Below are 26323 nucleotides of genomic sequence, written 5' to 3'. Positions count from 1 at the left end.
ATAGGCAATAGCAATTCTCCACTCATGTTTGAAGGGTGTTCAGCTCTTTAAGGTTGGCTTTCAAATCATCATGATTTGGCCCATGAGCCTCACTCCAAATGAACCAACACCGTCTTGTGTAATCAGTCACGATCAGTCTAAGGCTACAGGCCCGAATCACTTGAGTAGTCATTGATTGGAATGGATCACTTGATGATCACTGAAGAGTGTCCTGATTACAGAGGCAGGTCTCCATCAGTGCCCTCTTCACCCTGGGGATTGTGGGTAGTGACTGTGTTTGACCCCAACTAATTCAACAACCCTCCTCCTCCTTTACCCAGTGATGTGACATTGCTTCTTCATACTGCTCCACCAAGGGTGCATTCTTGCAGCTGGTGTAGCCTCAATCACTCACCCCAGGTGCCTCATCAACACCCACCACTCCCCCCTTCAGCTTCCTTCCCACCCTCCCTCACCTGGTTGTCCTCCCCCCAGCCGTTGCTGGACCTTCTCTAGGTGGTTGATATACTCAGTCAGTGACCGCTCGGCATCCTGGGATGTCCCTACGGAGCGCTCGGAGATCACGGTGGAGTTAGCGTATCCCCTTAGGAGCAAAACACAATTAAATTATCAAGTTATTAGCAAGTTATTCCCAGAGAGACCTGTGTAGTTCATCAAGCATCACAAAACAGCCGTCCTAAATGGAATTCACTTCTTCCATGATATTCAAAATGGAGATGGATAAACGCAAGCATGCTGTACCTGTTGTGTAGACGGAAGGGCGATTTCATTGGTGGAACTAGGGTTGAGACCACCCCCATATGGGTGGGGCTACCATCTCTTGTGGGCGGGGAAGAGTTTTGTTTGGCTCCTGGATGCTGCTGTCTCAAAACCTCTGTCCTGGATCCTGTTAGAAAGACACACAGACAGTTATATTGAGCCAAAGGCTTTTTAATGAAACACTTAGCGAGCCCATTTTCAGTTCGAGCAAAAAAACGCATAAGCCGACCTTGTGCGTATCCGTTGACGGTGCTAGAGGTGGACACACTCCTCCTGATAGCTTTCTGCCACTTCCTGGTCAAGAACCTCAGTCTGAAAGAGAGAGACATGATGGGTTACCTAACTGAAGTCACAACAACTGCTGGTACATCTCTCCCCTACTTGTCACACACACACACACGCACCTTGAAATGGCGACAACTGCTCGTACAGCAGCTCTGAAGCGTGTGAGGGGTCTGCGTTGGCCAGAGAGCGGGGGGGAGGGGTGCGCCCCCATGCGGGCGATCAGACACAGCGTGGCCTGCTCACAGTCCTGGAAGCCCCCCAGCAGCAGTAGCAGGTAGCGCTTCTGATACACCAGAGACTTCCGGAAACTCTCTGCCCTCAGGTAGCGCTCGTACAGGCGCTGCACCTGCGCGAGGAGGGAAACACAGGGCCCGTCATGAAGAGACGACCTCAACAGTACTTACTTGGAGTAGTAGCAGAACATTAAAACCATGGTCGACAAGTACTGCGTGTGTGCACGCGCACGCATTACTTTGCTGTTGTTGATGATATCAGCAGCCACAGCGGGTCTGTTCTCGGTTTCCGCAGTGACCTTGGCGAGCTGGCTCTCTGAGCGGCGGAGCTGTCGCTCCAGGCCCCCCAGGGTCTGCTTGAGAGACACCCTCTCCCCACTCAGCTCCGCCACGCGACCTGACAGCTCAGAGTTCTCCTTCAGCAGCTTCTCCACCAACGCCGAGGAAGACGACGACTGGGAGGGAAGGAGCGAGAGAAAGAAAAGAGAAATTGTTGCTTTATCCCCCCCCCAGTCCGACCAAGAAACCAAGAACCTCCTTAAAACCACATCCCCCCCCACAACTGACATCCTAGCGATGCCAAACATTCAACCAAGTCCTATCTACCCCGTGCCATCCTAACGCCCGTGTGTACCTGGTGGTTGAGCAGAGGGGTGGCAGCCTGTGCGGGGCCAGCCTGGGTGCTGCCGTGTGGTCGCGGGGCTCCTCCGGGGAGGGTGGTGAGGGAGCCGGCGGCCAGTCTCTGGGAGGCCATCTCTCTCTCCTCCCTCTCCAGCTCAGCCAGAGTCTGCTGCAGCTCCCGCATGCGCTGCTGGTCCTGCTGCCTCAGCAGTGCCAGCTCGCTCTGGACACGGGGGGGGGGGGGGGGTACAAGGGAACGAGTCAGGCGCCAAACAGGGGCAGTTTGGGGGAGCTATTCTGGACGCCCTTCAACCTCAACTACATCAACACTGGGGGGGGAAATCGGCAAGCCCTTTAACAACAACACAAGCTTTTAGAGATCATCTTAGCTAACAATGAAGGGGGTGGAGACCGGTTTGAATGCGTGTTCTGCCAGGACAGACGTCTCACCAGCTTGTCGCTGGTCCTCTGGTGTCGCCGCTCTCTCTCCGCCTGCTCCTGCCTCTCCCTCCTCCTCTCCCTCTCCCTCTGCTCCTCCCTCTCTCGCTCCTTCTCCCTCAGCTGCTGCAGCCTCTCCTTCAGCTCTCGGAGCTCCGCCCCTTGGCGGGCAGCGCGCTCGCGCTCCGCCTCCAGCGCGACGCCCGCCTCCTGCCTCTGCTCCGTCAGGGCGGCGGCGGCGACGCGGAGGCGGGCCGTGGCCTCCTGCTCTCTCAGGGACTCCTCCCTCCTCCTCCGGTCCTCCTCCTCGCCCTTCCTGCGGCACTGCAGCAGCTCCGCCCTCAGCTTGTCCGTCATGGCGGCGAGCTCCTCCCCTTGCCTCCTCTCCTGCTCCAGCTGGGAGCGCATGTCGGAGATGAACTTCCTGTCTCGGGTGGCGTCGGCCTCCTGCCGGCGGGCGATCTCTTCGAGTTGCCGGCAGCAGCGCTCCCGCTCCTCGTCCAGCTTCCTGTGGGCGTCGGCCATCTGAGAACGGGTGTCGACTAGGCTCGACTCCATCTCTCTGACCAGATTCTCCTGTCGGGCCCTGTCCTGTGATTGGGCCTCCTGTTGATGGGCAGAACGCTGCCGCTCCTCCTCCAGGTCCTTGTGGGCGTCGGCTAACCGTTTGTCGAGCTGTGATTGGAGCAGGAGGCCTCGGGAGTGCTCGATCTGAAGCTCTCGTCTGAGGTTGCTGACGGTCACCTTCTCCTGCTCCAGTTGGCTCTTGAGGGACACGACCTCTGACCCCTGCTGCTCCAGAGAAACACACAGTGCCTGGGAGGACAGACGGCATCGGTCATGGCCCGTCTGACACAAACACATCGATGTAGAGTATGCATGTGTGTGTGTGTGTAAGAGAGTAATACAAAGTGTGTGTGTGTGCATACCTGTCGTCTCTCCTCTTCCTCCGTCCCCCGGCGGAGTGTGTGTTCCCTCTCCTGCTCCAGTTCCAGCTGGACATCTTGGACTCTGCTCTGTTCCTTCCTCAGAGCCTCCTCGCACTCCCCCACAGCCAGCCTGGGGAGAACACACATCACACACACATCGTCACAAACACACACACAACAACACACAGAGCTACTCTACGCACGGAGGTACACACACTCCAGACAGACCATCGCTGACATGCTCACGAGTGTTTGGGGTGTAGAGAGAGGGAGAGAAAGTGGACCTGAGCTGATGGATCTGGTTGTGTAGCTCCTGCAGTGTGTTGTGGGCGGAGTTCAGCTGTTCCCGGCTGTGCTCTAGCTCCTCCCTCAGCTGGAGCTCCACCTGTCCGTTAGGCCACGCCCCATCTCTGCTGTCAGGCTGAAACACACACACGGTGTTTGAGTGCCTTTGTGGGATGCCTCCATTTTTAGTTCATCCAACATTAACACAGAGACTGAACCGCCTAGCGAGCAGTACAATGTGGCTGCCGTGATATGGCTACTGTTAAACACAGTAGAACAGGACTGACCTGTGGGTCCCTCTGTGCCATGCGGCAGAGAAGTTCCCTGAGCGCAATCACCGTTTCCTGAAGTGCCCTCTTTTCCTCATGCCAGCCCAGGGGAGGGACCGAGGCCTGGTCCAATGGGAGGCCTTTACCCTCTGAAGGACAGAGGGTCTGGTCCAGTAAGGTTTTGGTGTCTGAGAGGCGGGGCTGGGACGAGGAAGCGGCCGGGCGCTGCGACAGAGCGAGGACCCTGCAGCTCTCCTGGTACACCCTCTTCAGCAGGCCCTGGAGGGGGAGCAGGGTTCATGTCGGCTGCTCAAAATATCACTGTGCCCGGCTGCCTGTGTGTGTCTATAGCCTGTGCGTCAGAGTGTGCCTACCTGCAGTTCAGGCGACAGCAGCTCGTCACTGTAGCTCATGCTGCCCGCAGCGCTGTCCGTGTTGGCGGCGGGGTTCATGCCTCGACAGCGCAGGTACTCGATGAACTGGGCGTCCAGTCGCTCCGTCTGCTCCAGCTCCACCCTCAGCCTCAGCCCCAGCTCAGAGCTCACGTCTGTTTGGACAAGCGCAGGGGGTGGGGGTTTACTTAACACGTCAGGAAACATTGCATTCCTAAACCACAGCCGCCCGCACGGACACACGTACTGCTGCCATATCCGTCGCTGGCCCACTCGGGTGCGGAGAGGGAGGAGGTGGAGCCCAGAGGAGAGGAAGGAGCCGTCAGGTCCAGGTTCTCCAACTCGTGCACCTGAGGGAGAGACAGAGCGTCATATGGAACTGTCCCAAAGGTTGAAAGCGTCAACTGACAGCAACAACGGGAGGTTGAAAGGAGTTCACTTACTTTATCAGCATCTAGCGAGTCCAGCATGGAGAAGTTATCGGAGGCCGAGACAGAGCCTGGAGAGTGGGTACTGCGTGTGTTCGGTTCCGGGGTGATAGTCCTGGACCGAGAAGGGTCTGGCCTGCCCCTGGCGGAGGCCTTGTTGGGGTGGGGCTCCAGCCCCGTGCAGTTCAGGGCACTTAGCTCAGAGAGATGGGAACCCTGGAGAAGCGAGGTGTGAAACCCCCCTCGGATCTTGTCCTCGGAACACTCCAGTCTTCGGAGAACCTCCGGGGAGCTCAGCGAAGCTTCGTCCCGAGACCCACACACGACCGCCTCAAACCCAGGACGAGAAAGGTCTGGACGAGACAAAACGACAACAACAAAAAAACACTCAACATCCAAATCCATCTATATTAGTAACATAACTTGTCCCAGTTTGCGTGTGTCGGCACGCGTTTAACCTTTTTGTGAGTATGACTGGCCGTGAGGGGGCGTGGCCTGCTGCCTGAGCTGGAGCAGCTCTCTCTGCTGATAGGCCAGCTCCTCCTCCTGCACCGCCAGGTCCTCCTGGAGGCCCCGCAGCTCCACCTTCAGACGCTGGTTGTAGGTCTCGAGGTCGGCGAGGGCGCGGTCTTTGGTCTGAGTGACGGGCAAAACGGAAGCCAGTCAACCTTTGACGGCGCTCGTCTTTCTGGCGTCTGCACAGGATAGTGACGCGCGAGAAGGTGTTTCTATCGCACGATACAGAAGGATAGAGCGTACCTGGCCTTCTTCCTTCAGTTTCTCGGCTCTCTCAGTACTGCAGCTTAGCCCCTCCTTCACAGCGGCTAACTCCGCCCTCAGGGCCTGATGCTCCGCCCCCAGCCGGGCAAGCTCCACCTCCCTCTGTCGGAGCGCCGCGTCGGCCTTGGCGAGGGTGGCCTCAGCGTGAGTCTGGAACAGACACCACGAGGATCAGCATCACACATGTGAGATTGGAAAACAGCAATACAACAACTAGCTATTCTATCAGCAATACATGTACGTTTCTAATGAGAGCCATCTGTGTTGCAGACGTCAGCTATCGTTTCAAGTTGTTGTTTTTTGACTTCATAAATGAGTTCAGAAAAAATGTAAAGCAGGCAAAGCAGAACTCCGTGCTGTAACCCCTCTCCAACCACAACTATTCCTTACCTCAGCTCACCAGCTCTCTTCTCTACGTGGCATAGTAAAGGACATTTAAAACAGACTTGTTTATGTTTTTCGCAATTCAGCTCAATGAGAAACCTCCTCCTTGCTTCCTCTTTGCAATGTCACTTCCTCTGTGAGCAAAATTGTGGGCAACGGCCGAGATATTCTCAGCATCCCTCCCTCTTTCTTCCCTTTACTGCCCTCTTTTCCTCTCATACCCTCATTAAAGGCTGGCTCCTCCAACCCCTCTGTTCTAACTATATCCAGCTGTGGTAGGGTGATGAGCTCACCGCCTGCCTCGAAGGCAGAGTAATACTAGCTTACTGGGCTGAACAGCACTCCTCTAACAGGGTTTTGGCCCATTCTTTCCACTCACCAGCACTTCCTTCTGAGACTCCTCCTGATTGGCTCCCCTCTCCTCCAACTGGAGGCTCAGTTCCTGGACGCGGGCTCGAAGCGAGGTCACATCCTGCCTCAAGCGTTCCCTTTCCTCCCGCAGCTGCCCTTCCCTCCTCCTCAGAGCCTCGCGCTCCGCGAGGAGCTCGGCCTTGACCGCTTCCATGGCGACCGCCTCCGCCCTCCCCTCGGCGGCGAGCTTCTCCGCCGCGACGACCTCTGCCCTCGCCTCCTGGACCCATCTCTCGAGAGCGCGTGCGCTCTCCCTGAGCGACTGGGCTTCCCTTTCCCTCTCGCCGGCCCTCTCTGTCAGACTGGCCACCTCCTTCTCCTTCTCTTCCTCCGCCCTCTGAAGCTCCAGGACCAGGGAGTCGAGCTGAGCCCTCTCCCTCTGGAGGACACTCACCACCTCCTCCTCCCCCTCCCCTCTCCTGGACTTCTCCTCTTCCAGCTCGGCCTCCTTCAGAGACAGCAGGCGGGCCAGCTCCTCCGCCCTCTCCCTCTCCTCCCGCAGCCTCTTCCCCATCTCCGCCCCGTGGCCCCGGTACTCCTCCTCCTGGGTGTGCAGCAGCCGCTCCATGGCCTCCTTCTCCCCGGCCAGCGCCTCCACCTGGCCCTGGAGGGCCTCGGCGCGCGTGCGGAGGGAGCGAGAGGAGGAGGCGTGGAGGAGCCGCAGCTCCTGCTTCAGGCTGTGGCCTTCCCCTCTGCTCGGCGCCCCTCGGAGCGGGGGGTGAGGGGGCTCGGGGCTGGGCGAGGGCGAGGGGTTCACGCTGTCCCCGTCCTGGGAGTCGCTGACCTCGTGCAGGGCGGGGCCCGACGCGTTGAGCTCGGCCTGCAGCGTGCTGATGACCTCGTGGAGGCGCTCCTCCTCTTCCTGCTTGTCCTGGCGCAGCCTGATGAGGTCACAGTGCAGGTGCTCCACCTGAGAGTGCAGGTCCTCCAGCTCAGCTTCTGTGGTCTGGACAGAAGGGGGCAAGGAAAGAGTCACAATATTGATCTTGCTCCAATTGCAGTAACACTAGCTACAAAAATACACATCATTCATCTCAATGGATGTGTGTGCTGAGTCAGTACTACTGACCATGTGGGTCCTGGATGTGTGTGCTGAGTCAGTACTACTGACCATGTGGGTCCTGGAGTTCTCCACTTCCTGCTCCATGCGCTGGAGCTCCTGATTGAGGTGGTCAATCTCCTGGTTCTTCTCCTGCAGGAGAGCAGAGGGCAGGCTCTCCTCCTCCCCCTCCTCCCCCCTCTCCCTCTCATCCTCCCTCTCTTCCTGATGAAGAGTGAGACTGGACACGTTTTCCTGGAAACAAAAGGACCCATTTACGTCACTGGGAAGTTTTTTTTAAGGATTTGAAGCGTGGCCATTTCAACACAGCCACCCATCTGGGTTTGGACATACATACGGACGCACGCACACAAACCTTCAGAGCAGCAATCTGATCCTGTAGCTGGCTGACATGATCTGCATTCTGGTTGGTTAACACCTCCAACTGTAGCGTAAGGTGTTTTAACTCCGCCTCTTTGATGGTCAAGTCTCTCTGGACTTGCTCCAATTGGCCAGTCAGGTTCTCCACCTGGAGCGAATCACAAAACACCACTCATGGAGCCACAAGTTCAGGAAAACTGATATATAGTCAATATTTGTGACTGAGTGCACTTACACACTCTGACCAGACGGGGGCACAACATCCTGACAATATCCCATTCACCAGCTTCAAAGCCACACGTGTCAGGTCACAGGTTGTCGGGCCAATGAACTGCACTAGAAAAACGTTTCAACCAAAACACACACACCTGCCGTTCTCTGTCCTGGAGGTCCTGCTGGGTCGTGTCCAGCATGTCTCGCAGCTGCTGGGTGGGGTCCGGCTGGTTGTCATGGTAACGGTGTCTTGTCTCATCCAGTTTGGACTGCAGGGCTGAGATCTGGAGCCTGTTGGACAGCTGCTGTTGCTCCAGGGCCTGTTTGTCCTGAGGGACACACACAGAGACGCCCACTTAGCGGTGAGGGATTCTCCTGGTAAGCGGCCTACTATTCAAAACGTGCGTGTGTGTTGTGCACAACCACAGAGACTCAGACCGCTGAGACGATAAACTATTCGGGAGATGTGAGAGAGAAAACGGTGAACAGCAGCACTCACGGGCGCTTAATTCACCAAGGAAAAACTCTTCCTGGGAGCCTTGCTGGGCTGTTGTCCCTGGTGCTGCTGGGAAGGCTCTGAGGATACCAGAGTGTGTGTGTGTGTGTGTACCTGTGTAAGCTCCAGCTCCCTCTGCTTGGCTCGGTGCAGCTCTTGCTCCAGCTGGCTGAGAGCTCGGTTGCTTTCCGCGCTGCTTAGCAACGCCTGCTCCAGCTCTCTGATTCGCCCGGCCAGTTTGTCAATCTCCTCGTTGCGCTCGACGACGTCGCGCTGGGCTTGCTGATTGACCGCCAGCAGAGAGGCGTGGTCTTCCGTCTTGTCCCTCATGAGAGCCTGGAGACTCTCCACCTGAGGAGACACACAGGGACGCCATCTTGGATCCGAAGACTCCAGTTGCTCTGGGGGAGTTCTTATACTGAGGTATGTGACGAGATAATGAAGCCATTCCGGATCTGCAGCCAACTAGAACTACTAAAGCCAAGCCATATAACACAAGCTCAAAAAGGTCAGGGTAAAAAGACCAGGGTAGGAATCAGGGTTAAGAATGGATAAAGGGTAGAAAAAGAGGTAGAGAGGAGGAATTAGAGAACAGAAAGTTCTCCAGATGAGTTTAGAAGTGTTACCAGTTGGACGATGATAATGTTAAACGCACACGCATGCGGAGGGGGGGGGGGGGGGGGGGAGCTATGGGAAAGGTAGTAACTGGACTACGGTGATATTCCATACCTGCAGAACCAAGTCCTCAATCTACAGCATTCCGTTCAGAGCAAGAACAAACGACAAACACACAGCAAAACGTCAGCAAGTCCATTAAAGCATTGTGTCCGTGCTCGAGTTGTGCACGGACTCTCTGTAAAAGCTGTCGCCTATTCTTCCACAGCATCAACACAAGTCGTCAACAAAACAAACGTTTCAGGTCCACACGCCGAACACACAAACACGAGCAATAGCACCTTTCCAATGCAGATACACAAAACGATTCTTTTCACTCCCAAAAAAACAACAACTCTGAATTCACGTTAGGAATACACAAGGCGGTATCATTCGTCAGGTCCCTGTATTGTGTGTGTGTGTGTGTTTTTCCAGCTAGGGTGTGGAGCGTCTCCATCCACGCAGCCTCATGAGGAGCTGCTGAGTGTTGGGGCAGCCCAGCGAGGCTCACCCTCTGGCCCTTGTTGTCCCCAGCAGAGTGTCCTCTGGAGGTGTGTCGGAGCTGGGACTCCAGACGGCCGATCTCCTGCTGGAACTCATCTCTCTCGTGCTCGCGCTCCACCGCTTGCTCCTGAACGCACACAGGACACACACACACGACAGGGAAATATGAGAAGTGCTGGTTTGATCATGCTCGTGTGCACATGTGTATATACATGGCTGTGTTGCACTTGCTTGTATGTGGAAGTGTGTGTGTGCGCGTGGATGAAGGGGGCGGAACACTCACATCGATAAACTGCCGGTTGTGCTTGAGCTGCTTCTCCAGGGCCTGGACGCGCTGGTTGAGGTCCTCGCTCTGGGCCCTGTGGTGCAGCTCCGTCTCCAGGCCCTTGGTCTCCTGCTCCTCCAGCTCGGCCTCCAGGGCCCGGAGGCGCAGGGACAGGCAGCCGTGGTCCTTCTCAGCCTGCCGCTGCACGTCCAGCCTCTCCTGGGCCAGCCGCTGGGCCTCCGCCAGGAGACCTGCCAACGGGGGGGGGGGGGGGGGGGGGGGGGGGGTTAAACTTTAAACATGCCGTAGGAGAGCTCATGTAGTCACACCCACACCACAGTGGAATGACACACCGTCCGCAAAAGTAACACTTTTAGCACATCCTTCGAGTATCCAATCCACACCCAAGCCACTGTAGAATGAGATACTGTATGTTGAATCCCACTTTTAGCACATCCTTCTGGAATATCTGATGCGCACACACACCACCTGGAACAGCCTTCGCTGGTGGTCACACAGCAAACCCAGGCACAGCAGCAGCACTGCGGTTGCACTGCTCTCCCATATGCCACAGCCTCGATGCTGGGAGGGTCAGGACCAGACGGCCCTTAACAGCACTGCAAAAGCAATGCCTTTGCACACACACACACACACACACTTGTGACCCACAAACCTGTGCCACCCTCTATCTGTCGACAGCAGCCTAGGGAAAGAGCACACACCTGAGCACAGGCATTACACGACACATTTAGATCAGCAGGCCCGAGGACACAGTATCACACACGCACACACACACAGGATGGGGTCCAGACAGATCCGGACCCCCCAAGGTGCACAGCTTGAGATGCATCCACACCCCTTCTCCTTCCTCTCTCCCTCACCCATCCTCTCTCCCCTCCCCTCACCTTTCTCCCTCTCCCCCAGGCCGGCGCTCAGATGGTCCCTCTGGCGCAGCAGCAGGGCGTTCTCCTCGCCGAGCTCCTGGAGCTGCACCCGGAGGCTCTCCAGCTCCACCCCGAGGCCCTCTGCCCGGTGGAGCTGCACCCGGAGGCTCTCCAGCTCCACGCTGAGGCCCTCTGTCTGGTGGAGCTGCACCCGGAGGCCCTCCAGCTCCTCGGCCAGCCGCTCCTCCTGGGCCTCCTTCTGCTGCAGAGCCTCCTCCAACACGGCCTTCTCCGCCACGTAGCCCTCCAGCAGGCCTGGACACGGGGGGGGGGGGGGAGGATGTGGAAACATCTTATCTCGCATACACACAGTAGAGGACACCGTTTCATTATCAACACTGCAGAAGAATAATGGGATTGGCTGCTCCCTCTGTGCGGAGTGGCACGAGGTTCAACCAATGAAAAGTTGGGACTCCTGTGACAGGTCTTACCCTCAGCTTTGTGGAGATCCAGCTGTAATTGGCTCTTCTGTCCCGCCTCCTGGTTGAGCTGATCCAATAGGTGCGTGTGCTGCTGCAGGAGCTGAGCGGAGTCTTCTCGGCCCTGAGAGAACCTCTCCTTCAGAGAGAGGTGGACGCCGTGGGTCTGCAGGAGCTGCACAGGAGCAGAGAGGAAGCAGAGCATGTGTCAAAACCCCAGACACACTGTGTCCTGTGTGTGTGTGTGTGTGTGTGTGTGTGTGATTTACATGATGATGTATTTGAGAAGGAATATTGTTATTGTCCCAAGTCTGGTAACAGAGACCGTTCCTTGGCATGATCTGAGGTAATACTATTAGAACACTTCACTGCTGGTCCATGGTCATCTACTGCACCTAGAATATGCATTTCCTGGATGGAGGGGTTATGGTTGGGTGTGTCACCTGTGTGTTGGCCTGGTTGAGCAGCTCCAGCAGCGTGTCCACGGTGTGTCTGAGTCGACCGCAGGCCCCCAGCACCGCCTCCTCTCCCTCGGGCAGGAGCTGTGTGTCCGCTAGCAGCAGGCTCTCACACACACGCTGGGACAGCTCCAGGTCATCCACGGGGACCTCCGATACAGATACACTTCCTGAGGACAAACCAATGCAGCTATCCAATCAGCCTCCATCCTGCCTCCAAACCAATGCAGCTATCCAATCAGCCTCCATCCTGCCTCCAAACCAATGCAGCTATCCAATCAGCCTCCATCCTGCCTCCAAAGGGGGTCAACCATACAACAGCAAGGAGAGCCCAAATCTAACAAATAATAGATTTTTTCGTTATTTTTCCAAACATACCCATCTGCTGTACGTCTCGGCTGCCCCCAGAAGCCCTCTGATTGGTTGTCTGGTGCCCCGACTCCACCCCCTTAAGGGGATCGCCGACCCGTTGTCCGATCAGCTCCTCCGTTGCCATGGTGCTGCGGACCACCTCCAGCAGAACGTTCCTCAGCTTCTCATTGGCCAGGAGCAGGTCATGCCTGGAGGGGTGGGACGACGATGACGTTCGTTTAGCCTCTTTTTGGTTTCATCCAAAGGAACATCCACACAGAGCACGTAGGAAGTGCAGAGGAGGATCAAGGATCCTCAAGGCTCGCACCTTCAGACACACCGACAGCTGACACCTCCAGGACGATCAGGCTACTCAACTCACTACACTTCGAACACTACACTGCACTTTGGACATTACATTCTTAATGGGAACTACGTTTGCACTACCAATTGTACAGTTCATCAGATATAGTCATATTGGATATTTGAAGAGTTCTATTTGAGTTCTTTTAACTCTTTATTTTTCTTGGCTTTCTTTTTTTGCTTGGCCGGACGCGCCTCAGAGTCCTATCACAGTGCACGGCCCCCACCTCTCCTGCTTGGTGTTCTTCAGGTCCTCTGTGAGCATGTCCAGCAGGTTCCCCCCCTCCTGGGCCTCCCTGTCCCGCCGCTGGAGGAGGGTGTCCAGGGTCTCCATCTCCCCACGCTTCCCCTCCAGCTCCCCCTGCAGGCAGCCCACCTCCGAACGCAGCTGGGGGGGAAGGGGGGGTAGAGGGGGGGATGGAGAGGAAGGGAAAGGAGAGAAGCCAGAGGATAGGTAAATGGACGGATAAAATGAGCGGGTGAATGTTTGTGCACGTCAATTAAATGCCATTATGTTAGATTGGAGATTAAATGTCCCTGGCAGAAGTGTATTTGTCTGTCAAGCGCACGCACACACACGCACAGGATTAGCATAGCGATTAATGGGTAAAATAATCTCTTTAGGAGATCTGTGTTGCAGTTGCAAAAGGCTGACCTAATGGAAGTAGGGCTACCTCTGCTCGTCTGACACCAGGTCAAAACAGTCAAGAAGAAAAGGGATTATCCCTCTTTCAGCTGCCTTTTCTGTTCTTATCCTCCAAGTGATCAACCAAACTAGACTCCGCTTCCAGACCAGCAATTCTTAACCTCCCCCCCCATCCTCTCCACCAAGGCCTGTCTGAACTTGCCCAAAGAGCCCCATGCAAGATTTTTACTACACATCCATTGTGTGTGTTTGTGTAACACCACATTACAGACATAGCTACTGTATATGGGTAGGACACAGTCTGGGTTGGGTGTGAGTGAATGATGGCACCACAGACACAGCAACTGTATGTTTACGTGCTTGTATGTATGCATGTGTGAAAGAAGGTGCGTGCGCGCGTGTGTGTGTGTAGTACCTGGGACACCACAGTGTCAAGCTGCTGTAGCTGGGCGGAGAGCTGGCTCATTTTCTCTGTGTAGCTGCACTCCTTCTGCTCTTGCTCAGAACTGAAGCCCCGCCTCTGGTCATCTAGCTCCGCCTCCTTCTGCTCCTCAAACTCCGCCTTCAGAGAAAGTGGACACACAGATGTGCATGAGGTCCCGAAAAATGTCTCGATCAAATCTCTCCCGTTCACGCCACCTCTGTTCTGACGACCAAATCCCAGCCTGGGAGGAAGTCACTGACAGGAATGGGGGACTGCTAGCTTGTTTGCCGTGTAAGCTCGACTGATAAAGATTTCAAAAGAGTACAAAATAAAACCTTCTGCATCAGAGGATAAAAAAAAAAGCACAAATCCATCCCATTTAGCCACTGTTCACGTGGTTCTAATAAACACGCACAGACGGTGGACGCACAAATGTGACTCACACACACAGACACACTCCTATATGATGGAGGGATTATGCGGGCAGCCTGTGCAAAACTCCATGTGGGACAGTGGCCAAGCATGAACCAACACCAGGGAAGGGAGCAAACTGTTAGGGGGCTTAGAGGGGGGGGAATAGAGAGAGAGACACAGAGAGAGAGAGCCCTCGCTGTTAGATGGACACACACAGACACACTATAATCCTGTGAGTCATGACATAATGACATGTGACAGAAGGGGGCTCATCAGACACAGGTTTAATAACACACAGATGATCTCGAAAAGTTTTTCCTTCAAATAATTCTCTGGAATCTGTCATTCCGTTCACCAAGGAACACGAGTAATGAAGAGCAGCCCATTTTATTTTTTTGGGGGGGGGGGTCGTCTTTCCCAGCCCCGACATCCTCCTTAGCACAACTCTACCTGCCTTAACTTCACAGCTGTCTCTACCACCTTCCTCAACCCCATTTCACTCACCCCCCCCCCCCCCCCCTCCCTGACTCACCCCACCAGCTCCTCTCCTCCTCTCTTCTCACTCACTTTTAGTTGGCTGATCCGGTCTTGGAGGCACCTCTCAGATTGGACTCTGGAGAGTTCAGCCTCTTCGAGGAAGCGCAGGCGTTGCCGTGACAATTCCTCCTCGAGTTCCTTGTGGCACGCTTCCAGTTCACGTGTGGACGCACTCCTCGCCTCCTGCATGCAAAACACACACACACAGGGGTTCACAAACAGAACTTTCAAACACAAGGCTGAAGACGCACACATTCATAAAGCTACAAAGACACGCAGTTCCCAGCCCCGACACACACACACACACACCTGCAGATTGAGCTGGTGCTGGGTGTCGAGTTTCTGCTTCTCAGTGTTGAAAGTGTGAGCCAGCTCCTGTAGAGCAGCGCTATGCTGCTGCTCCAACTCTAACACCTGTGAGCACAACAAGCACCAATCAGAGTGGGCACAGCACTGAGAACAAAACATTTATTTTAAATAAAATAAATATAAATATTTTATTTATGTTTAAATAAAAACAGATGATGCATGGTATAATGCCGGCTGGAGGCATGCAGCGTCACCTGGTTCCTGAGGGCGTCCAGGGCCAGGCGGTGTGCCGTCTCCAGGGCTTCCCTCTGGGCAGCTAGCTCAGTCTGAGGAGAACAGAGGGCTATTCAGGAAATGGTCTCTTCCCTGGTTACTGTAGCTAGGGCCTTTCACTCCGTTTCAGAACTGAGCACGCTCAGTCTGCCTCTCACCTGGTGGGCGTGGCTGAGCTCGGTTGCCATGGCGCTGAACTTCTCCATGTGCACCTGGGCCAGTTCCCTCCTCAGTTCCTCTCGGCTGGACAGCTGCTCCGCCCGCTCCCGCCCCACTTCCTGTCTGAGGGCCGCCTTCCCCTGCTCCACTTCCTGTCTGCGCATCTCTTCCAGCTGCTGAATCTGTTCCCTCAGGGTCTAACATTCACAGGAGGTAAGAGCTAAGTTGTGTGTAAACTGCATGGGGTATAAATGCATTGAATTCCACAGGTGTGACCAATCATTCAAAAGGAACAAGGAAATCATAAAAACGTCAAAAAACAACTAGGCTGGTTTGCTTGACCCGTCGCGTGCGTCCCCTCACCTGGATCTCCTTCAGGTAGGTTGCCTCCAAAGTGTCCATGTTACCCAGCATCCTCCTCTCCAGCTCATCCCGTTCCTCCTGGTGCCTGTGATTCAGCTCTGCCTCCCGGGCCTCCAGCTGTGCCTGATTGGCCGCCTCAAGGACCGCCTCCAGGCGATCGAGCTCCGCGTTCCGCTGGGACTCGAGACGCGTTTCCAGGGTGACGAGCTCCGTCTGGTGCTTGGAGGCCAGCTCGGTTGCCATGACAGCGATTTGCTCTTTGTGACTGGCAGATAGAGAATCCAGTTCGGCCTTGTGATTGGCTCGGAGCGTGTCCGTCTCTTGAGTGTGAGCGGCGAGTAGTTTGGTCCTCTGGAGCTCCAGGTCAGCCTGGTGTTTGTCCCTCAGCTCCCCCAGAGAGAGCTCATTCTGCTGAGCTAGACGCTTCTCCAACTGGCCCCTCTCCTCCTGGAACCTGCACAGACCCCGTGATCAAACACATGTAAACACCCAAGAACGCGAAAGGAAGCATGGAGGAGTTACAGGGATTCATTACTAGTGAGTAATCAGACCTCAAAATCATGAGACTAAAAGACCTCCACAACTATCCCCACCCAATCTCCCCAAAGAGATGTCTCCCATGCCGGGCTCACCTGTCCTGGGCTTGCTGCAGCCTGTCCTCCCCCTGTTCCTGGAGGAGGGCGGTGAGTTCCTTCACCTCCGCAGCCATGCAGCTCTTCGCCCTGCGCAGCTCGCTGTCATACTGGGTGTCCAGCTTCTGTCTCACTGCCACCACCAGGGGGTCTGAGAGAAGGTGGGGGAAGGGAGAGCTAGTTATAGAGGAGGTCAAATAGGAGATGGAGAAGCCAAAAGAATGGAAGGAAAGGGTAGAGAGAGCGTGAAGTGGCCCCGTCTTACTGGTGTCCTGGTCCAGCGAGTCCTGTAGACTCCGCAGACGCTCCCTCGCCTCCTCCAGCTCCCTCTCCATCTCTTGCCTCAGGGAGGAGACCTGCTCCTCTTCCCGACTCCTCTGGGCCCGCTCCTCTCTCCCGCGCTCCCTCTCTTGGCTCTGCGCCTCCTCCAATCGGACGGTCAGCTCCTCAGCGAACTCCTGCTTCAGCTGCAACAGGAGACCCATATTTGATTGATCGGAGCAAGTGGGAGAATTTTCAAACACTTTTAAGCAGTCTAATGACACGCCCGTGTGGATGTGTTCTTAAGGGCCTGTGTGTGTGTGCGAGTGTGTGTTTTCACCTGCTGTTGGTTCCTCTCCAGCTCTGCGGCATGATGCTGTGTGAGGCTGGAGAGTCGCGTCTCCAGGGTCTGGATCAGGGTCAGTCTGGCCTGGAGCTCCTCGCTGTGACGCCACATCCGCTGCTCCACCTCCACCTAGACACCAGCACCATCATCAGCACCATCACCATCATCAGCACCATCAGCACCACCATCATCATCATAACACTTTATGCAATCATAACGCATAACGCAGTCACGCCTTTAGATATTTATGCTGTGATGACGTCAGTCTCTCTTACCTCAACCTGCCTTGCTGCCTCCAGACGAATCCTTGTCAGTTCTGAAACAGAGAAGGAAGAATGACTGGTGACTTATGGATCTGAAATGAATGTAGCTCGATTTGTGTGTTTATGTAGTGTGTGTGTGTGTGTGCGCGTGTGTGTACCTCTGACATGGCTGTCGGAGATTTTGGCTCGAAGTTGCTCCAGCTCCAAAGAGTGGCGAGTCCTCAGCTCCTGCAAGTCGCTATAGTAACTGTCGGTGAGGTCAGTGCGCACCTGCAGACAGAAGTGGCATCAACTTGAAAAACTGGTCAGGAAGTACAAACTGTGAGTGAGTGTTTGGTGGAAGGTTTGGGAAGAGTGTGTGTGTGTGGTGGAAGGATCGTAGAGTGTGTGTGTGTGTGAGAATGAGAGACAGAGCAAGTGTAGTGACCTGCAGTATGTCCTCTCTGTTGGCCAGAGCCATAGAGGAGCGCAGGTAAGAGATCTCCTGAGTGTGTCTCTCCTCCAGCTGCCCCCGCAGCGCGTCCAGCTCTTCCTGAGACAGACGGAGAGACAGGAGAGCAGAGGGAAAACGTGTGTGTGTGTGTGGGGTCAGAAGTGGCAGGAGAGAGAATCAGTAACAATCCTTTCACACACACAGCTAAGCATGAAGGGTGTGTGTGTGTGTGTTTACCTTGTGTTTCTCAAGTTTGAGGGTGATCTCAGCCAGCATTTCATTCCTCTCCTCCTCTCCTTTGCCCTCCGACATGAAGCTGAACAGAGAACAGACACACCATCAGAGCCACCCAAAGAGCCAAGAGGATTTAACTCATCATGGCAGTAGGCCCGTTAGCGTACCTAGCATCCCCAGTCTTGAGTACAGACTCCTCCAGGGCCCCCTCCACCAGCCTCAGCTGCAGCAGGGCGATCTCCTCCCTGTAGCTTTCCTCTGCAGCCCGCAGGCGTTGCTCAAAGTACCTGCATACAGAGCCATGGGTGTGTCAAAGTGTACCTTCACCTATGTGGAGACAATAAGGTAGGTGTGTACGTGTGTGTGTGTGTGTGTGCGTGTGCACGTACCTCCTCAGGCTCTCCAGCTCCGCCTCATTCTGCTGACGAATCTCTCTCCTCTGCTCAGTGAACTCCACCTTCAGCCGCTCGATGTCGTCAACGCGCGACGAGCGAGCCAGAAGCTGCTCCTTCAGCTCTGTCGGGGGAGGAGGGAAGGGCAGAGAGGAGGAAGAGACCATGAGAGAGAGGGGAAGTAGTGGGATGAAAAGGCTTGTTTTCCATCTTGTCCTTGAGCATTCAATTGACCTCTCCTGTGTGTGTGTGTGTGGGGGTGTGTGTGTGTGTGGCTGTGTGTGCTCCCTCACCTCCCAGCTCCTGGCGGCTTGTTCTCATGCTGTCCAGCTGAGCCCACAACTGAGCCACCTCCTGCTCCGAGCTCTGTTTGACAGACACCTGCTCCTCCAGCAGACGCGCGGCCTGACCGGGAGAGAAGGACACCATCGAAAGGAGTGAGGCTCATTTATTGGAAGAAAATTCCATTTGTTGCTGAAGAATGTGTGTGTGTGTGTGTCTCACTTCTTTCTGCAGGACACTCTCTCGCTCCTCGAGCTGCTGGATGTGCTCCTCTTTATCTAGGAGGACCTTCTTATAGCTGGACACCAACTCTTCTAGCGAGCCTGGGCAGCAGGGAGCACACATCCAGACAGTCACAGTGTGGTCACACCAAGGTATGGGCGGACTCCTCATTTGTAAATAATGTCTTTCATGGGCCAACTCCTTGACAAGCTTAAAAATAGCCCCGAGCTATCCTAAGTGAGGGTAGTGGATATAAAACGGCGGGGAACTCACGGGCTGCATTGTCCCTGTCGCTCTGGGCTTGGCTCAGCTCCTCCTCCAGCCTCTGGATCTCCTTCGCTCTGGAGGCCTGGAGCTCTTCCACCAGGGCCCTGGAGGAGGACAGATCTGCCCCCGTCTGGGTGAGGGAGGCCTGGGTATCGGCGAGGCTCTGCTGGGCCTCTGAAAGTCTGGTCTGGAGGTCCGCCTGATGCTTCTCTGCCTCCCGCCACTGCAGCCTCAGAGCCTGGGAACAGAGCAGGAGGACAGAGACAGAGAGAGGGTGAGTGTGAGTGTGAGTGTGAGAAAGAGACAAGTTCTAAAACGTTGAAGTCAACTTATACTCCTGACGAGACCGACAGACGTAGACAGTTTCGAGCGCACTACCTTCATCTCCGTAGCGTGTTGTTCCTCAATGGACGCCTTCTCCATGGAGACGCTCTCACACTGCTGCTTCAGCTCATCTACACACACACACACACAAAGTCAACCTACATGCAGACATGACGAGGATGTTCCAACATGCCCTAGTTAGAGCATGCTAGGCTTGGTGACCTCGTCACCAGGCTACAGCAGATGCATGGTTCATGTTGGCTCTGCCCCGGGGGCCGCAGCACATGCTGTGGAGCAACGAACACTGCCGTTTGTTCTGCTCTGTGAGTCGGGCACAGTCACAGTGTACAAACAGCCATGGGCAGCCAAGTCAAAAGCAGAGAGGGATGTTCCAATGGAAGGCCACAGTCTTTTCTCAGCATGTCTGCTCCAAGCGAAGGGAGTTTTTCATCCGTATTCTTGAATCAACCGTCAGGATTCACAATACGTAGCTCCTTTTCTGTCCAGCTCACCTAGGCTCCTCTGGTACACCTCCCTCTGTCTCTCCTCCTTGTCCAGGCTCTGCTCCCTCAGCCGGTCCAGTTCAAACTGCTGGCGGGCCTGCAGGACGGCACTCTCCTGGGCCCACTTCTCCCTGAGCGAAGCCTGGAGCTCGCTTAGAGCCGCCTCCCGCTCCCGGTGCAGGTTGGTCTGGGAGAGCTCCAGCTGGGCCGTGTGGAGGTTGGTCAGGCTCAGGCGCAAGGCCTCCACCTCTAAGGACTGGTGGGACTGCGGGAGGGAGGAGGACGTGTGGGTTACAGGGGGTGTGTTTACGTGTGCGTGGGTGTGTGTGTATGCGTGTGCGTACCTGTGTCTGCTGTATCTCAGCCTGGTGGGCAGCCTCCATGCTCTCTCGATGGGCAACCGAGAGCTCCGCCTTCAGACGGCTAAGCTCCTCCCTCTGCTTGGAGCCCAGCTCTGACATCATCCTCTGGTGTTCCCTCTCGTTCACCTTAAGAGATGGGGGACGCTTCAGTTAGAAGCTTCCTAAAGTCCCTGGTGTGTCGGTCTGAACAGCTCTGTGAATGTCCCCGGCTCCTTCAAGCAGGTCCTAAAGCAAGTGTTTTATGTGTGTGTGTGTGTGTCTACCTGTTTGATCAGGCTGATCTGCCGCCTCTGCTCCTCCTCCATGGCGGCCCTCTGCTCACAGAGCTCCGCCCCGGCGCGGGCCTCGAGCTCCTCCACCTCCTTGCGGTGTTCCTCCCGCAGCGCCCGCACTTCCTCCTGGTGGGAGCGCCTCAGCGCCGCCGCCGCCTCCTCCAGGGCCAGGCGCTGCCGGTCCAGGAGGGCCCGCACCTCCACCTCCCTCTCCTCCTCTGCTCCTCCAGGAGGCGCCTCGCCGCCCGCAGCTCCTGCTCCTTCTCCTGGCGCTCCTCCTCCCACTTCTCCCTCTCCTCGGCCACCTGGGGTGTGGAGGTCACGGTTGCGGTCAGACGAACACGCCCGGGTCTATTGCTAATGGTCTTCCCCCCAATCCCCATTTCTGACGCACTTCTCAACCGCGTGCAAACGCCACGCCTCCTCACCTCTTCATCCTTGGTGTCGAGTTGCTTCTGGAACTCCTCCAGCTCCTCCTCGATGAGCTCCTCCATCCTCCGGATCTGGGCGTCGCGCTCCTCCTGCCTCCTCCGCTGCTCCTCCTTCTCCTGGGCCCCGTGGATCCGCGCCTCCTCGGCCTGGGCGAGGGCCTGGTCCAGCTCCATGGTCTTCTGGCCCAGGAGCGCCAACGAGGTTTTGAGTCGGCTTTTGGTCTCCTCCAGTTCAGCACACACCTGGTCACGGTGAGCCTGGATACAGACAGGGAGGCTATATATAAATATACATAGAACTACACACTTGCATACACACACACACAGTCGCTCATTGACATACCTGTAAGGCTTGCAGCTGTTTGCCAAAGAGCACCTGGACCTCGGAGGTGACCGAGTCTCCTGCCAGCTTCATCTCCTGCAGGGAGGACACCAGGCCTTCCTGCTGCTTCAGACGGGAGACGAGCAGCGCCTTCTCCTCCTGTGCCTCCTTCAGCTCCCCGTGCAGACCCTCGCGGTCCTTCCCGGGGGGGCTGAGGGGGAGGAGGAGGGAGTCCTGGCTCTCCGTCACACGCTCGCTCTCCCTCTCCTCCAGCAGGGCGCTGAGTTTGTTCTTGAGGTTGTCCTCCTCGTGGGTCTTCGCGTTGACCTCCTCCTCGGCCCTCCTCCTCTTCTCCCTCTCCTCCTCCATCTCGTCCTGGCACCTCCTCCTCTTCTCCTTCTCCTCCTCCAGCTCCCAGAGCGCCTCCCGTAGCTCCTCGGTGACCTGCGCCCACCTACACATGTGCACGGGTTTCAAACTCGGACCCCCAAAAGCTGCCTTCAGAAGCAGCGCCACCGTTTCTCAGAAGACCAGATGACCTTTGTGTTTTGTCCAGTTTGGATTGTGTGCAGACTGTTGTGTGCAGACTGTTACTGCTTTCTCGACCAGGCCTACGTCTAACACACATCTCCAGGGTAAACAGTAAACACACACACACACACACACAAACATCTCACCTCTCCCTGGCCTCCTCCAGATCCTCTGCACTCTTCTGCACCTCCTCGGTCAGCACCTCCTGCTCCCTCCGGAGCTCCTCACACTGCTGGATCAGCAGCTCCTTGGCCAGGTCCGGCTCCTCGCTGAACTCCCCCTGGGAGAGCTCGCCCGCCGAGGACTGGAGCCACCCCAGCGGGGAACCGTCGCCCGCTCCCTGGGCGGGGGAGTCGCCCGCGGCCATGGCAGAGCCCCTCGGGAGGGAATAGCTGTGGAGGTCGATGGTCTGCTCCTCCCGGAGGGAGTGGCGAGAGAGGGAAAGCTGGGACTGGTCTCCCAGGACGTCGCTGTCCAGCTCGAACCTGGAAGGAGGGAGACGGAAGGATGACGGGAGAGCGCCAGAGAAAACGACCCCCCCCCCCCCCCCCCCCCCCCCCAACTTTAATACTATATCAGGCTGACATAATAACAGGCCCATGAAAAACACAGGAGACACTGCCAGCGTTCACCACTAAGACACACGTCCAGGAACAATGGATACGGCACGCAAATTCCGCTGACCTGTAGTTGCCCGAGTTCTCCAGCAGGCTGTGCTCCTCCAGACTGTCTTCGGTCCAGGAGTAGGGCGAGCGCTTGGGGATGGCAGAGGACAGGTAGCGCTCCATCAGGGGGTCGGCCCCCCCAGATCCATTCAGACTGTCCTCCCCCGTCTCCCCGTCCTCGCCCACGCTAGCCCTCGCCTGGTTCCGCTTGTCTTTGCAAGCCTTCTGCCCCAACTCCTCCTTCCCGGCGTCCTCCATCCCTCTCTCCCTCTCCTCCGGGAGACGTTGGACTCCCTGCCCCTCCTCGCGGTGCTCCTCCCTGACCCTCCTCCTCCCCTCCTTCTCCAGGGGCAGGGTACAGTCAGCCGCCCCCCCCGTCTCCTCCCCCCCCTCCTGCAGCCTCCTCCTCAGGTCCTGCACCTCCCGGTTCAGTGCCTCCTTCTCCTCCTTGAACCGTTGGATCTCCCGCACCTGGTCCTGGGCTCGGTCCAGCTGGGTCCGAAGGGCCTCCAGCTGCGCCTCCCTCTCCCTCCTCTCCTCCTCCCTCCCTCTCTTCTCCTCCTTCAGTAGATGGAGCGCACGTTGGCTGTTCACCTTCTCCTCTTCCAGCTCCGTCCTCAGTCTGTGCAGCAGGGCTTCCGTGTCCCTGTCCGTGGCGGCGTTGGAGTCAGTCTCCACGCTCTGGGAGCGAAAGGCCCTCAGGGGCTCCAGGTGGTTGAGGACAGGGGCCAGGTCCTGGGAGGTGAGGCCCGGCTCAGGGGGCTGCTGCTGGGCATGGGGCAGCTCAGAGCCTGCCTGGGTCTTGGAGCGCAGGAGGTACTGGCTTGTCTGGAGAGGAGAACAAGAGGGACTGGTTAACCCTCTCTAGGTTCTAGAGGTCAACCTCAACAAGCACGGATATTAGAGGTGTGCGCTGCATCTGTGTGTGTGTACCTGCTGGAGCTGGACCTGTAAGGCCTGGATCTGCCCAGCCAGGGTCTGGGCCTCCTGTTGGACCTGGTCTCGGCTGGCCAGGGCCTCCTGCAGGTTGGAACTCAGCCTGGAGATGATCTCGTTGCGTTTCTCCACGGCCTCCTGCAGCTGCTGCAGGAGGAGAGGAGCGGGTCAGGACCACAGACACACAGGACGTAATACACACCCAGGCTGATGGCAGACATGGGTCTCAACCCCCTTTGGGTTTCTGCACTATTGGCTCGACCTCATGTTCCCAGAACAGAGAGGAGACGGGAGAGGACAGGTGCACCACGAGAAACGCAAAGAAGGACAGAAAGACAAGAGGACACACACATGCTTACACACACACAGACCTCTAATTCTATTCCGAAGGAGGAGCCCCTTAGGCTTTATGAGTAAACAATGCATGAGCACAAATTAATAAATAAAAAACTAACACATCTATCCCATTTCAGAGGATTTTGTGTGTGTGTATATGAGTGTGTGTGTGTGTTACTAGACATGTAGTTACAGGGTTTATAAACAAATAAAAACATAACCAGTTTGGAAGATTCCTTTTTTTAAATGATGATGTAATCTGCATCACGCATTCATTAAATCTATCCACCTCTCTGCCTCCATATCATCCGCTTGTCATAACGAGACATGCTTTGGGCAGTTAAGAACATTTCAGTAGGTCTTAATTGATCCCCTCTGCTGATTAGTACAGGTCATAGCCATCTGTAGTCATTTGAAAACATGATTTCACCCATTAATTAATGCTGTGGACTGAAGTTGTGGACAGATGTCCAAACGGAGTCTCTTTCATGTGCCCCTGTGTTTACCTTAAGCTGCTCTTTGCCAGTGAGTGCTGGGAGATCCACTTGTACCAGATCCTCCGCCACGGTTGGCTGGTCAGTGGACAGCGGTTTCCCCAATGAGAGGCTTTGATCTTGGGCACTAGATCCATGGTTCTGGTGGGGCCCTGGAGGTTGGCACTGATATTTCTGTCCAGACCTCTGGGGTCCCTAAAGAGTTAAAAACATAGACAATTTGCCTTTGTGTGACTGGTGTAATGAGCTGATTTGAAAATGGGATAAAAGGACAGAAGATGAACCTCCCCTTTTAAAAAGCTGTGCATAGTGGTAACTGTTGATCCTGGATGTGTTGCTATGACAACATGCCCCCCTCCCCCAAGCTACTTTTGTGTTTAGTGACCTATTTCTTCAATGTATTTACAGAAGGCATGGAGGGGGGCACTTGCATTTAGAATAAAACCTCACTATAGGTCTGGAGTGGTTTTAGTCCCAACAAATAACCCTCAAACCACTCATAGACGCCATACAGCTCTTCTCTCACATCGGCTTGCCTTTAACAACTGTTTCTGTAAGGGGGGGGTGGGGGGGGGGGGCTACACGTACTTCATGTTTAGCCCTGGTGTCCTGTCGCGTGTCCTTTCCAGTTGGCACAGCTGCCTCTAAGGCAGGGTCTTGCGCTGAGCGCTCATCATCCGGGCCCTTCCCCTTCTGCGTCTTTTTCGCCGCGCCCGCACCGTTCCCTTTCGCCCGGCGCTGTCGGAAGCTAGCAAGCTGCGCAGGAAGGACAGCGAGAGGTACAGGGACACGTAGGTCAGCAACACGGAGCACCACCACACGATCAGCATGCTCACAGGTCAGGGGTGAAGATTATCCTGTGACCCCCCCCCCCTCACACACACACAGACCATCGTGCCAGTGAAAGATTGCAGAAAACTTGGAGGGAAAAGTTTAAGATCATTCAAAGTGAAAAGTTGTTTTGAGAGAGGGAAAATGACAGAGCCACACTAGGTCGTCCCCCAACAGGATTTGATCCAACGGAGGTGAGATACACTCCAGTCACCGATTCAGCCAAACAAGGCTACTGTCTGCTATAGGCCAGAACCTACAAGACAGTCCCATCTGAGTTTCATCACCCACTACAAGAGAGATGGAAAATCCCCTTCTACCCTGATTCACTTTTCCAGAAAACCAGAAAGGTCAGAGGTTACAGCCATGCACAGAGGTCCCAAAGCTCTGTGTAGTATCCCGATAATCCCAATGTTCATCCAGGGATTGCGCATGCTATCCATCCAACGATACAAACGAAAGAAATTCCCAGATACTGGTTATTGAATTCCAGCTGCACTGATTCAGCATTATTCCAGCGGGTTCAATCACTCTGTGCATCACTTTCCCTCTGTCTGTCAGTCTGCCTCTGTTCTTTAAGCAGCTTAAGTGAGATTACACAGAGGAGGTTCACGCACTCTGGACAAACGCTCCATCGCTGAACGATCACTCCCTCCCTCTCTGGCTGTCACAGCAGTCCAGTCACAGCTGTCAATCAAGCCCCATCAGACGGCAGGATAGGAGCATGCTGGCGAGCACATTGATATTGGGCTGCACTGACGCTCACTAGCCACCACAAGCTTCCCAAGCATGGAGACGAATGAGATCTGGCTTGGTGATGGTATGGAAAGAGGAAGAGGAGGAGGAGTTTTACGCTAGGGAGGCGAGGCTTGGGTGGGCACGAGTCTCTGTGGGCTCTGTCTTCCACAAGCATTCCTGACCCTGACGAGCGAGAAGAAATGCAATTGCGTGTGTTTGTGTGTGTGTGTGCGTGTGTTGCCGGATCTCCATACGTGGGTGGTTCCACTTGACTGGGCAGCTCCGCTGTGCCCATGGTCTACTACACACAACCACCTTTCCCCTTTACTGACACTCCCCTCTCCTCTCCTCTCGCTCTCCACAGCGACAGTTTACCTCCATCCATTTAGCACGATCTCAAATTCTACAATCTGCAATCCTGCAATCCACACATCTCTTTTCCAGCCTTCACAGTTACATCCCCCCCCCCCCCCATCTCACTCACCCCCCTTTGCCTCCTGTCACAACACGTAACTCATCTCAGACATGCACACAAACACACACACAAACACACACACAGAGGAGCTGCGCTTGGCCTCCGGCGGCCGCTGTACCAGACAGGCTTACTCCTGCCTAATGAGAAGACGTCCTGCAATGATGGTGCTCTCCACAACACACGCTCTCTCTCACGCATGTGTGTGTGTGGTCGACGGATTTGTGATCTTGAAGAATACAGTTGACAACAGCTTCACCATAGCAACTGTAGCTATGCCAACATGAAGCATTTGCAGCCGACAAAACATTTTCCCCTGGTACTTGGGACACAGTGGACCGAAATAGA

The 26323-nt window shown here is 55.6% G+C and overlaps 1 protein-coding gene across 1 annotated transcript in view; it reads right to left on the bottom strand.

Annotated features, from left to right (window-relative positions):
• The window catches only part of pcnt (pericentrin), a 28874-nt gene that overhangs the window by 974 nt on the left and 1577 nt on the right, over positions 1–26323 (bottom strand). Inside the window, 58 exon segments of the mRNA XM_047045700.1 lie at positions 456–583; positions 742–886; positions 989–1071; positions 1164–1390; positions 1517–1732; positions 1912–2121; positions 2349–3152; positions 3266–3395; positions 3550–3686; positions 3838–4098; positions 4194–4366; positions 4459–4561; positions 4655–4992; positions 5098–5275; positions 5399–5569; positions 6183–7160; positions 7326–7508; positions 7630–7782; positions 8003–8176; positions 8458–8694; positions 9073–9093; positions 9509–9628; positions 9785–10017; positions 10672–10965; positions 11142–11304; positions 11573–11757; positions 11966–12147; positions 12529–12689; positions 13363–13509; positions 14353–14505; positions 14632–14736; positions 14886–14957; positions 15063–15260; positions 15427–15880; positions 16059–16209; positions 16324–16525; positions 16660–16794; positions 16941–16981; positions 17087–17198; positions 17356–17460; positions 17599–17677; positions 17763–17882; positions 17985–18111; positions 18281–18392; positions 18492–18592; positions 18765–18996; positions 19137–19213; positions 19595–19850; positions 19930–20073; positions 20211–20440; positions 20443–20524; positions 20648–20908; positions 20994–21426; positions 21650–21988; positions 22188–22996; positions 23102–23251; positions 23947–24129; positions 24523–24690. Coding sequence (XP_046901656.1) covers positions 456–583; positions 742–886; positions 989–1071; positions 1164–1390; positions 1517–1732; positions 1912–2121; positions 2349–3152; positions 3266–3395; positions 3550–3686; positions 3838–4098; positions 4194–4366; positions 4459–4561; positions 4655–4992; positions 5098–5275; positions 5399–5569; positions 6183–7160; positions 7326–7508; positions 7630–7782; positions 8003–8176; positions 8458–8694; positions 9073–9093; positions 9509–9628; positions 9785–10017; positions 10672–10965; positions 11142–11304; positions 11573–11757; positions 11966–12147; positions 12529–12689; positions 13363–13509; positions 14353–14505; positions 14632–14736; positions 14886–14957; positions 15063–15260; positions 15427–15880; positions 16059–16209; positions 16324–16525; positions 16660–16794; positions 16941–16981; positions 17087–17198; positions 17356–17460; positions 17599–17677; positions 17763–17882; positions 17985–18111; positions 18281–18392; positions 18492–18592; positions 18765–18996; positions 19137–19213; positions 19595–19850; positions 19930–20073; positions 20211–20440; positions 20443–20524; positions 20648–20908; positions 20994–21426; positions 21650–21988; positions 22188–22996; positions 23102–23251; positions 23947–24129; positions 24523–24690 — 12166 coding nt within the window.

The sequence above is a fragment of the Hypomesus transpacificus genome, chromosome 3 (assembly GCF_021917145.1).
Source record: "Hypomesus transpacificus isolate Combined female chromosome 3, fHypTra1, whole genome shotgun sequence".
In the NCBI taxonomy this organism is placed as follows: Eukaryota; Metazoa; Chordata; class Actinopteri; order Osmeriformes; family Osmeridae; genus Hypomesus; species Hypomesus transpacificus.
Note: the sequence above shows the minus strand (reverse complement) of the source record. Positions and strands in the feature narration are given on the sequence as shown.